Source organism: Gymnoscopelus microlampas (assembly GCF_963454915.1).
Source record: "Gymnoscopelus microlampas genome assembly, chromosome: 11".
NCBI lineage: Eukaryota > Metazoa > Chordata > Actinopteri > Myctophiformes > Myctophidae > Gymnoscopelus > Gymnoscopelus microlampas.
In genome coordinates this window covers 39,674,121-39,685,886 of record NC_139948.1, presented here as the reverse complement: position 1 = coordinate 39,685,886, position 11,766 = coordinate 39,674,121, and the positions used below count along the sequence as shown (strand labels likewise).

The 11,766-nt window shown below is 43.8% G+C and overlaps 1 protein-coding gene across 1 annotated transcript; it reads left to right on the top strand.

Annotated features, from left to right (window-relative positions):
- Nucleotides 1-219: 219 nt before the first annotated feature.
- LOC311056434 (fascin-2-like) lies at nucleotides 220-9,126 on the top strand. The gene is made up of 6 exons (XM_084073036.1): nucleotides 220-1,257; nucleotides 6,556-6,712; nucleotides 6,845-6,966; nucleotides 7,108-7,275; nucleotides 7,408-8,809; nucleotides 8,953-9,126. The coding sequence occupies exons 1-5, from the start codon at nucleotides 435-437 to the stop codon at nucleotides 7,611-7,613; spliced, it is 1,476 nt and encodes a 491-aa protein (XP_083929162.1). The 5' UTR covers nucleotides 220-434; the 3' UTR covers nucleotides 7,614-8,809; nucleotides 8,953-9,126.
- Nucleotides 9,127-11,766: the final 2,640 nt, after the last annotated feature.

The following is an 11,766-nucleotide window of genomic DNA, read 5'->3' as shown; positions in this document are numbered from 1 at the left end:
GCGGAGAGAGGCAGGCAGGAAGAGGGAGAGGTAGGAAGACGGAGAGGTAGGCTACTCTACTGTATGGTTGGAGCGCTGGTGCGTGACGTCAGCGGCTTGTTGGATTGAGGTGCCGTGTCCTGCTGATTTTAATCCCATCTGATTAGGGAACAGAGAGCATGTGTGCCCGTGCAAACCATCAGGGGAAGAGAGAGAGAGAGAGAGAAAGGAGAGCTACAGAGAGGAATACTGAGTGTTCCATTAAGGGAGATAAGTGGTGCTAATTTACAGCTTGAGAGACAAGAGGGGGGGTGGGGTTGTCAAATATTTTGTCCTTTGTTTGACCCCGTTCCATGCACATTTTCTCCCCTTTTGCCCTTCCCCTCGTTTGTCCGGCGGAACAGTTTTCACTTCACTTTCACTTCCAATTTTTGAAGTGAGGAACGGATCAAAGCATGCCCACAAACGGAGTCAACAACGCCCTGAAGCTCCAGTTTGGCCTCATCAACCATGAGAACCGCTATCTGACGGCCGAGGCCTTTGGCTTCAAGGTAAACGCCTCGGGCTCCAGCATGAAGAAGAAGCAGATCTGGTCACTGGAGCACGACGACCACGAGGGACAGACAGTGTTCCTTCGCAGCCACCTGGGACGGTACCTGGCCTCAGACAAAGACGGGAAGGTCAGCTGCGGGGCAGAGAGGCCCGACGCCAACTGCCGCTTCCTCATCGTGGCGCAGTCGGACGGTCGCTGGGCTCTCCAGTCGGAGAGTTACTTGCGGTACTTCGGTGGCTCTGCCGACTACCTGTCATGCTTCGCCCAAACCATCGGAGAGCCTGAGCTGTGGGCCGTTCACTTGGCGCTGCATCCGCAGGCTAGCCTGCTCAGCGTGACCCGCAAGCGCTACGCCCAACTGTCCAAGTCGGAGGGGGAGATGTCGGTGCAAAGCAACATTCCCTGGGGGGTGACCTCCCTGGTCACTTTGGTCTACGTGGAGGGGAAGTACAGCCTGAAGTCCTGCGATGGCCGCTTCCTCTGCAACGATGGTAAACTGGTGAAAGAGAACGCGCCCGCCACCACCTTCACCCTAGAGCTCAAATCTGGCAAGCTGGCCTTCAAGGACTGTGATGGGAAGTACCTGACCCCAATTGGGCCCACGGGCACCCTGCGTTCCGGCCGATGCTCCAAGCCCGGAAAGGACGAGCTGTTTGATTTAGAGGAGAGTCATCCGCAAGTTGTATTCCAGGCTACCAACAACAGATTTGTCTCCGTCAAGCAAGGTAATAAGACTACAGTGCTGTGGTGAGGAAAAGTTAGGTTTTGTGGCGCAATCACTTGTCCCTCTTGTGTTCCCTTAAGAAGGAAGAGTTTAATATGGAGTATTAGATCATCACAAACGTGATCGATTGGCATGCTTTTGTTTCGGCTCCTGCGGTCAAAATGTTTTGGTGGTTTGACGAAAGCATGACTTTCACAATAGGATACATTTTAACTTTTGAGAACTGAGTCTTGTTTGCTTGCAAATAATTGCTTTAACGTTTTCTCTCAGATATTCTCAAAATCTTGAACAGACATTTAAGAGTCTATTGCAGTCTAGTGCAAGAAAGTGGACCCCACAGGTCAAAAGGCCCTCTCCATTTTGAGACATTTTGGAAGGTATCTTCAAAATGAAAAGTCTTAATTCATGCCAGTCAAAGTTGACAGCAACAGCTGTCAGTGGCGTTGCAATGCTGTTTGCGCTTATCAAAAACAGAGTGATGTATCTCCTTTAGGAAGGTAGATATTACCAACCTCGTTCTTTGGCAAGTATTAGTGGGTAGAGAGGCCGTCTGGTAATCAAAGGGTCACCTGTTCACTATGTGTCACTATGTGTCACTATGTGAGCGAGACACTTATCCACCCCAACATAATCTGAGCAGCAATCAGCTGGGTGAATCAAATCAAATCAAATTAAATCAAATCAAATCAAATCAAATCAAATCAAATCAAATCAAATCACTCTAATATTCTGTTCATGATCCACTTCTTCATCATACATTGTTTTACTCATTTGCATTTAGGAAAGCTAATGGGAACCAAACCAGGTTAGCTGTTGGGATGGCAGTAGCGAGGACTGCTCAGACTGTATTCTTTTGCGTCATATACACTGTGCAAAACCATCAACAGGGTGGAGATGAAATAGCACTAGTATTGTTCTTGTTTCCAGTAGATCCCATGCACTGAATGAAATAGCACTATATGTTCTTGTTTCCAGTAGATCCACGCATGGACTGAATGCGATGACCTTTAGAAAAAGTACAGTACATTAGCAGAGACACATGGTTTTCCACATTCATGGGCTAAAAGATGATGATAGCCTAATGGAAATGTCATTATGGATTCGTCACTCACAAACAACTGAAGAATAACTCACATATCTTGCCTGCATACTCTATCCAGTCAGTGGCATGCTTAATGTATAGCCTATAGTATTAAGCATAGCAGATTTTACAAACTCGCAGCACATCAAATCGCCACATGTAATGAGCTTTGTAGATGTGCTATTTTCAAAGTGTGAGAGACAAAGTATTGACAGAGTATAATTGTGGCTGTTGACAGCCTTTCTGAGTCAGTAATTGTTTTAATGGGCTTTGTCATTTCCACTGTGTGTCCACTGAAGATTAAGTGGAGCAGAGCTGACTCCATGGGGGTGCTACTTCATTACCACCAATGAGCATCAGACACGCAGCTATTTTCTCTTTCAAAATAATACCTCTCAAACTTCAGCCCAAAAGTGAGAGTGAAGTCTATCTCTAAAATAAGTGGTTTCTACTTTATGAATAATGTCAAAAAACTAGATTGCAGTGGACTGTGATCGTTAAGCCTGTGAAAGAGCAGCTAAAAACAGATCATGTCCAGGGGTCACCAGACAGATCACTTACTAGGACCAACGTGAGCTTGGAAGATCTGCGGTGTAGAACAAATAGGTTAACTAGCAGGAACGATGGATGGAGAATACTGGGGTTGAAAGCAGCAATTTGGCTTTTGAAATACAATTGTAATCATTTCATTCATAAAGCACAGGTTTACTGGGGGTTCACTTGTGGGTCAATCTTCTTGCTTCATGTTTCGGTGGTTTTGAGGACATGGCCTAATTGTTTTTAGATTATCGTGTTTTGTCCTTTTGGTGGCTCCCTTTATGTTTTTAAGGAACAATGTACTGAAAGCTGCTTAGAGAGGCCTGCAGTGCAGATTTGCATTTCACCACAGAGGGAATTACAGTAAGAGAAGGAACAGAACAGGGTGGGTGGAGGGGTGCCTGAGGGAGATTAGTGTTGTAACAGGCTTAAGACAAAGGCTGAGGGATATTTCTGTGGCAACTAATTTCAACCACAGCAGACAGAGTTCATTTTATTATGAGGTTATGTATTTGCCACCTCTCCACACACCGACACGACACGAATAAATATACATTAAGAATCTACTGTTAGATTTTACACCAGTTGCAATGAAGCAGTCGGGTCAGGACTAGTGTGACAAGTTTTAATTAAATTTGGGATATTAATTTAGTGCTTAATTAGCTTTTGGGGCTCTTTGGATAACTCATGCTTTCATATGAGCAGTGTATTAAAGCTGCATATCTGAGCGTGAGATTTGGGAACGTCTGGGGATCGTTGAGATCTGAAACTGCATCAGTAAATCGAGGATTTAAGTAGTGAAAAAAGAGGGGACCTTCACTGCCCAGGAGGCAGGGGAGCGGGGACAGCTTAACACTTCAGTGAGGAGGTACAGCAGGAAATGAATTCAAGGTTATGATGGTAGTAAGAGAGATAGCTGCAAAAAAGACTGCTGATGTGTTTTAGCCTGCTAGGGGATCGATTGTCAGGGGCAACAAATCGAGGAAGACTGAGGGATTGATTTAGTCCAATGTGATTTTTTTATGGGGGGATTTGAATTTGCTTTGATTAAAAAGAAAATGAGATTCCTTTAGCCCATTAAAACCGGGAAAGCATCTGTGTAATTTTAGATTTGAGCTATATTTAGCACATTGGTTGCACACAGGTAATTGCACTTTACTGTACAAATGGGAAATTCAGAGCCAATTCCATAGCGTTGTTTTAATGGAACTATTTTGAGTATAATCGCTGTATAATCAAAGCTCATTAGCTATGCTCATTAACCATGCACTGATTATGGATTGCTTTTATAAAATGATCCTGGTGCATGCTCATTGATAGTGGCGTCAGTATGGTTCTTTTGTCTGCTTTCTGTGGACTGTATGACTCACTATAGCTGACCAGCAGTGCTGTTATTATTCCGCTGTTGCTATGAGCCATCTACTTACAGAGAGATCTATTGTAATTTAGTAATTTGTTCAAGGGCCGACTGTTTTTTTTAGGGTGAAACTAGCCAAGCATCTTTGACGTAGGAAATGAGATCACCTGGAAAAAGTTGAATAGTGTGTCCTAATTCATGTCTCATAGATGTTATATTCAGTGTATCTTTATACACAGATTTGTGTGTTAGGTCAGTTTGCACATCCCAAAACCAAATCAGATGGGTGCTAGATACAGAATGTCCTTGTGAAATAGAAACAGACAAGTCCACACACCAAGTAGCTCTTGTTAACAAAAATCTTTAATTTGCAAAGGTGGTGACATTTTGAGCAGCACAGGCTTTTCTCCTCCTCCTTGATAATTGACAAAGGGTTGCTCGAAACATCATGTACCTCTTTTGCAAATTAAAAGTTCTGTTATAAGTTTCTTTCAACGGAAGGTGCTTGGTGTGCAGATTATTATTTTTCTTTTATTATGTCAGTAGTGGAACATTTGATTCCTCTGATACAAGACATACAATCCATGAAGGCAATATTTAAAGAAGACCAATGCATTAACAGATAATGTCATCATTTGTCACTGCAGTGGAAGCATCATTGTATTCTCTGTGAGAACATTGATTAGCTTATATCTGCACTACAGAGTTAAACAGCATAGTGCAAAGGTGGCACTATGGCACCTGAAAGTGCAGAGTTGCAGCTTTTGTCAGTTGATGTGGAGCAACTACTGCCTGTAAGGAGAGATATGCAGCATTGCACATAGTACACAATCGACACTGAAGACTTGGTCATACTGCAATATAACATCATCATAATACTGTTTTTGTGGCCTGGTCTCGCATAGCCAGATGATCGTTTATATATATATATATTTCTTTTTGATACCTATCACATCCCACGGGGGAATTGTCTGTGGGATGTGATCACCCAGCTGAGGAGCACGGAGGGGGGAGCAGTAGGGTTAAGTGTCTTGCTCAGGGACATTTCGACTCATTGCTGAGGGCTGGAATCGTATCTAGGACCTCCAGGACCTCCGGAGTCCTATAGGCGGGCTCACTAACCATTCAGCTGTGGCCTATCTGTATCTCCACCTGTCAATTGTCTGGATACATATACATTTACTAGCAAAGACCACACCATCAAACAGAGGAATGCATTGGTTATGTGTGTTTGGTGCCACTGTGGAAGGAAGAGAAGGTTAGAAGGTTGTCGGGCTGAGGGGGAGGGGAGCCTTAGTGGGAAAGGTGTGGTCGGGGGCCCGAGGGGTGAGAAGGGTTTGAGGGGGATGAGAGGTTGGAGGGGCGGATGTAGGGAGTGCGGAGGGAAGGTGGGCGTGGGGGGAGGAGAGGGATTGAGTGAGGTGGAGGTGATGGGATGACGACGGGATGACGTGGTTGGGGGGCGAGTAAGTGAGTGAGTGAAGGGGAGGAGGGGAGGGATGAGTGGTGGGATGAGGGGCCTGATGAAGGTTAGTTTTAAGCAAGGTTAGTTTTAAGCATGAGGAGAAGGGGAGGGGGCGGGATGCAAGAAACACTGAGCATGAACGCGAGCAGGCACGGCGTGGTATAAATACAACCCTTGCCATCACAAGCAGGTGAGCTTGGGAGGAGTTGATGTCGGCCAGATTGGAGGCGATTACATGGGGGAGGAGATTGTTAATTGATGTGGTCTTCCCTCCTGAACTTTGTACCAATTGCATTTAAATGTATGGGCTTGAGCATCCACCGAAGGCAACCAGTGACAATGCTTTAACCGATGTTTAGGACACGCCTTAACCGCCTTATTAGGAATTAGGAAGGAACGCCCTCTGTCCTTTTTTATTTTAATCTCAGAATTTGTTACCACCCACCTCTTAGAATTAGAACGTCACCAGACTTACTTTATCAGCAGGCGGAGATCTCTGAAAATTGGGCTATGCGAGACTAGTATGTCCCCCGTTCCCTGTATTGTAAGTACAGGGGCCCCCCGACATTTTGCCCATAATGGAGTTTTCGACCAAATATGGAGATGATCTGACATCCTCACTGCCGCCCTTCCCCCCTTGTTGCCACGGTGCGGCACTGAAGGGTTCGGCCGTCTCAAACATGGCCTCCCACCTGGCTCCAGACTGGCCTTCAAGTCCTGTTGTAATGAAATGTCACATTGTCTGTATGCTCACTAAAGGCAATGCCTGATAGTGCAAATGCCATTCGTTCATCTTGTCTGTTTGAACAACGAAATAGTTGCTTAGCAGCTCTCTCTTTATTCCCATTCATTTTGTCAGGTGTGAGCATCTCAGCCAATCAGGATGTGGAGACAGACATGGAGACTTTCCAGATGGAGATTGACAAGGAAAGCAAGAAGTGCATGTTCAGAACCAATGGCGGGTCCTACTGGACTCTTGTCTCTCACGGAGAGATCCAATCAACTGCTACAGACAAGTGAGTTTCTGTTAATGGTCGGTCTGACTGATACTTGGCACAGACATTTTCTTGTTTCTTATAGACCTGGCTTTTCTCACACCTCTTTGAACTCTGTAAACCCTGTTACTCCATCCGCCTCTTTGTGTCCAGAGAGAGAAACACAATGTTTGACATTGAATGGCGAGGTCGTAGGGTGTCACTAAAGGCCAGCAACGGGAAGTATGTATCCACGAGAAAGAACGGACAGCTCTCAGCGGTCAGCGACACAGTGGGTGAGTGCTCAAAAGACCAATGTTCCCCCAATCAATGTAGCGTGCTCAATTTGAAATCATCTTTCAAATCAGCCAATGTTGAGGGACACTGGCTGGATGAATGATTTTCACTCTGTGTTTGTGTGTGGCCTTTATTTGCAGGCGACGATGAACTCTTTCTGATGAAACTCATCAACCGGCCCATGCTGATCCTGCGCGGAGAGAACGGCTTTGTGTGTCACCACAAGAGCGCCAACACACTGGATTGCAACCGATCTGTCTATGACATCTTCTCCTTGTTCTTCAGTGATGGCGCTTATCACATACAAAGTCAGTGTTTTGTATTATATTCCTGTGCATGCTTGCTTGTATGGGCATATCATTGATTCACTCTCTCCCTACAAGTCATTTTGTTTTTGTAGCTAATACATAATATGTATTCTCTTAATTCTGTCTCCCCAGGCGTAGGTGGAAAGTTCTGGAACGTCTCCAACAGTGGCTTGGTGTGTTCAGACGGTGACAAGCCCGAGGACTTTTTCCTTGAGTTCCTGGAGCACGGGCGGATCGGCATCAAAGGATCCAATGGCAAGTACCTCCGTGGAGATCAGGGGGGCACGTTGAAGGGTGACGGTGCCTCTGTTGATTCATCGGCTCTTTGGGAGTACTGACCCCACCCACCACCACCACCGCCACCACGAAGCCATGAGATGGAGTGGGTGGAGAATGAGAGGCGTGCTCAGAGTCCCACCCCTGTGGAAACAGCTCAGATGATACAGACTAAGAGGGGAATGTTTTTACCCTATAATTTAGCCTCCAGGTGCCCATTTTTACTCTTATTTTTGTTTTCTATTGGTAAGAACTTCAGAAGTGAAAACTTTAGAAATGTATGTGTGTGTGTTTCTTGTGAAATCTATGTTAAATGTTTTGTAAAGTGACAATGCCAACATCAGCGAGGACACACTCGGATGTGCAGTTTTACTCACACACAACATATTCTACTGTGGATACTGTAAGTGTAAGGCATTGTTCAATCCTGTTTGAGCCATCTCCTTAAAATGCACAGGGTTGTTGTAGCCCAGTATCAGAGCACAAGGAAAGCTTAAGGAAACATGGTACCCACTTAAAGCATCTGTTTTTGTATCAACCGCTCATCTTAAACCACTTAACCACATAACCACTTAACCACTTTAAAGCAGCACTATGTAGTTTGGGGTATCGGTGTCCACTTTGGACACAAATAACATGGCAGCCAACGTCTTTGTCTTCATTACCCAAGAGTCTCTGCAAGCTTGTCCGGCGAGGACATACTTGTGATTGGCTAGTCTTCGCTTTGACTGGCAGTTCTGCCTTGGTGCCTTGGCAAATGCCAGGAGGAAACTCATTGTCTCCCCTATCACATAGTAATACAGTCAAGCCCCTAGAAGGGACCCCTCCGAGTCTATACATTTATGGAAGGATGATTGTTATTGCTTAATCATGTAACTTTATAATTTTGTGGGACATAATATGCTATATAGTTAGCTAAACGGTTACATAGTGCTGCTTTATTATCCCCTGCTATTTGTCATATGATGAAGTATAGATTAGAGCCTAAGTGGTTAATACTGTACATCCGGTACCACGAGCCATTGTTCCCATAAATTATGTGTGAATTGCCCCGCAATCTTTGCTTATACCCAGTACATAACTTCAGTGAATAGTATACAGAGTTAGAAAAGCTCCAGTGGTGTACAGATTGATAGTGATATCATTGTGAAGAAAAGGTCCTGTACTAGTACTGTCCTCACACGTGACTGAGGGCTGCATGGTGCCAATCTAAAGGTGTTTTTCTATGATATGGGGAGCCTTTTCACCCCTATGGTGTGTGGGTGTAAATGGCGGGTGCATTTCTCCTTTCCGACATGTCGCCTTTCCGACGTTGACTAACCCTATACCTAACCCTAACCCTAACCTTAACCGCACGCGGAAGCCACTAGTCGGAGTGGTGAGATGTCGGAATGGAAGGAGCACCCCGTAAATGGCTACACCATGTGAGCCAGCTGAAATGGAACTATATCTATAACTATAACTAAGTCCTATAAGCACCTTAGCATTACTGAGACATTTCTACAGCATTCAAAGGGGATTCAAATCCAACACTGGAACCCAGTGGTTCTCAAAGTGAGGTCCGGGGACCCCCAGGGGTCCCCAAAAACAGTAGTAAATATAGCATCACATTCATTTTACCCACTTTATCCATTTATATGTTGGCTATTCAAAAATAGCAGATCTACAGTCACTTCGTGCCACGCTGAGAGCGTGTGCATAGACGCTGTTTTAGCTTTATTTACTTACTGGCACAAAAATGTTCAAATGGGGGGTCCGCGGCCAAATACATATCAATTTGGGGGTCCTTGACATGAAACAGTTGTACTGCTGTAACCAGTACATTTCTGGTAGATATAATTAGATGTAGGCTAACTGTCATGCGACAGCAGCCCAGGAGGTACGCGTAGCGCTCCCCCGGTTCGAGCCTGGGCTCCTCCAGGTTAAGTGCTCCTGAGCAAGACACTTAACCTCCAAATGTTCCGTGGTGCGCTCCGCTATGGTGGCTCAATGCAGAGAAGTAATTTCCCCTTGGGGATCAATTCAAGTCCTCCCTCAACGTATATTACAAATTAAATAGCAAAGGTCTGATTTCACCCATCAGCTATCCACCAGCAGCAAGAAATATAACGGCAAAATGTTATTACATGAAATGAGAAAGAAACTCCAGGGGACCATACCAAAATCATATCTGTATTTAATTAAATGTATACATTTTTAAAACAAATCTTTGTTAATGTACCGTGTATAGTCAGCAAACATTGCTCTGGTGTTTGCCGAGGGGCCTTAAACCATCTTGCACTCTATATCGCTAGATCCCCCTTTTCTCATATTATACTCTACACTACAGCCACTATTGAACCCTAACACCATCCATTCTCATAGATTTTGTGTATTTAGTTTTTGACAACAACCCTATTTCTTACCTATGTTTTGTTCCATTGGTTGCAACCCAGACGATCATCTCAGAATGGTTTGGGGGCAACAGTATCAGTCAGTGTGTGCAGTAAAGCCTAAAGTACAACCTGAATACAAACCAGTAGCTTTTTATCAAATATGTGTCCATATGTCCATATAAATTCTGCAACAGTTGAAGTGTGCAATTGAAATAAATGGTTTTGTTTTTGAGGACTGTATGAATGCAATTCAATATACAGTAGGAGTGTCATAGGAAGTGGACTTGAGAAGAATAATTACCAATAGTTTTTTTTGCATCCTGTACCAGCTTTAGCGATACCTTTCAGCCTCATTTTAGAATGTATTTATTTAATAACGTTTTTGTTTGTATTCTGATATGATTTTTGAAAATGTTGATCATAATAAAATCAACAATCTCCATGTAGTTTGATTGTATTCTATTAGGACTGAATGTCGAACAATTTAGAATGTTTTAATTGGGCCAAAAACAGGCATCTGTATCATAAGCATTGGGTCTAAAGCAGGGGTCTTCAACAGGGGGTCCGGGACTCCTAGGAGGTCCTCAGTGTTACTACAGGGGGGGCACCAAATGTGATAGGATTTTTTTTACATTAACCACTTGAACTTTAGCCAAAAATAGCAGCTCACACACGCCTCAAGAGGTTTGGTGCCGAGGGAAAAAAGAGCAGACCAAGTACAGCGTGAAAGGTCATCGGCGGTTTAAGTGGTTAATATCTGAAAATACACATGAATAACAACATACATGAATATACAACATACATTAACATGAATCCAACATACATGACGGTGCTGTCAAACAAGTCTATGAAATCTATGAAAAGGTTTAATCTGCAACACAGATTTATACAATATATAGTAGAGTGTACCTGCTTCATCTCTCTCTCAGCTAAGAAGTCCTTTGCCTGAACAATGTTGAAGACCCCTTAGTCTAAAGCTTGAAAACACTTTCAAGCTTTGAAAGGGATTGATTTTCCCAGAATCATCTGATGTCTGTGACCTTTGAGAGACTCGGGCCTAAATTTGTGTCCATGAGTCACCAAAGCCAGAATGGATGTTATCATCACAGCCATTCTGGATATGGAACCCAAGAGCATTCGGTCATTGTTATGGTGCATCACAAGGCTGCAAACTTAGTTAGGCTATTCATTATACAGTTAAGCTATTCATTAAACTGCCCCGTGGGTTATGATTTCCAAAAAACATCAGCCTTCCATTACTAAACCAGCCAAATTAATTTTGTGATAAGGTCCCCTTAATATCTCAAAGTGGCAGTTAGGGTCGACAAATGTACCTGTTAGACTAAATGTACCAGCGCTGGGCTAGGATTCATTGAGCACTGAGATCACAATCTAACCATTTAAGTCAGTTATGAATGAAAAGCATGACAGACTCTGATTAGTTTTGATTATTATTATGATTGAACTTTTCCAACACATGGTTAAACATGAATGTGTTCCCGTGTTACAGTCCTGTGAGCCAAACTATATGATTATGTAAATTGTGCATATTGGTGTATCTCAAACACTTTTAATAGACCCTTTTTGTGCATTAACCACTTTGTCTTAAACCCTGTCTATACTTCATTAACTGGACTCCCCCCAGTGGTCTATACTAAAGCCCACTCCTTTTCCCCTCTACACCGAATATCTTTGCATAATATAACAGAGCTTGTAGATCTGCTATTTTCACTGAATGTTCACCCCAGAATAGGGTTCATGTGGTTAAACCAGAATGAGCATCAAATATGCACACGGACGCGGACACACACCTTACTGACCCTTGGTATTAACATTTTAT

Coding starts and splice junctions, on each gene's coding strand:
- LOC311056434 (XM_084073036.1), top strand. CDS start 435: ATGCCCACAAACGGAGTCAACAACGCCCTGAAGCTCCAGTTTGGCCTC. Junction 6,713..6,844: donor CAATCAACTGCTACAGACAA/GTGAGTTTCTGT, acceptor CTTTGTGTCCAG/AGAGAGAAACACAATGTTTG. Junction 6,967..7,107: donor AGCGGTCAGCGACACAGTGG/GTGAGTGCTCAA, acceptor CTTTATTTGCAG/GCGACGATGAACTCTTTCTG.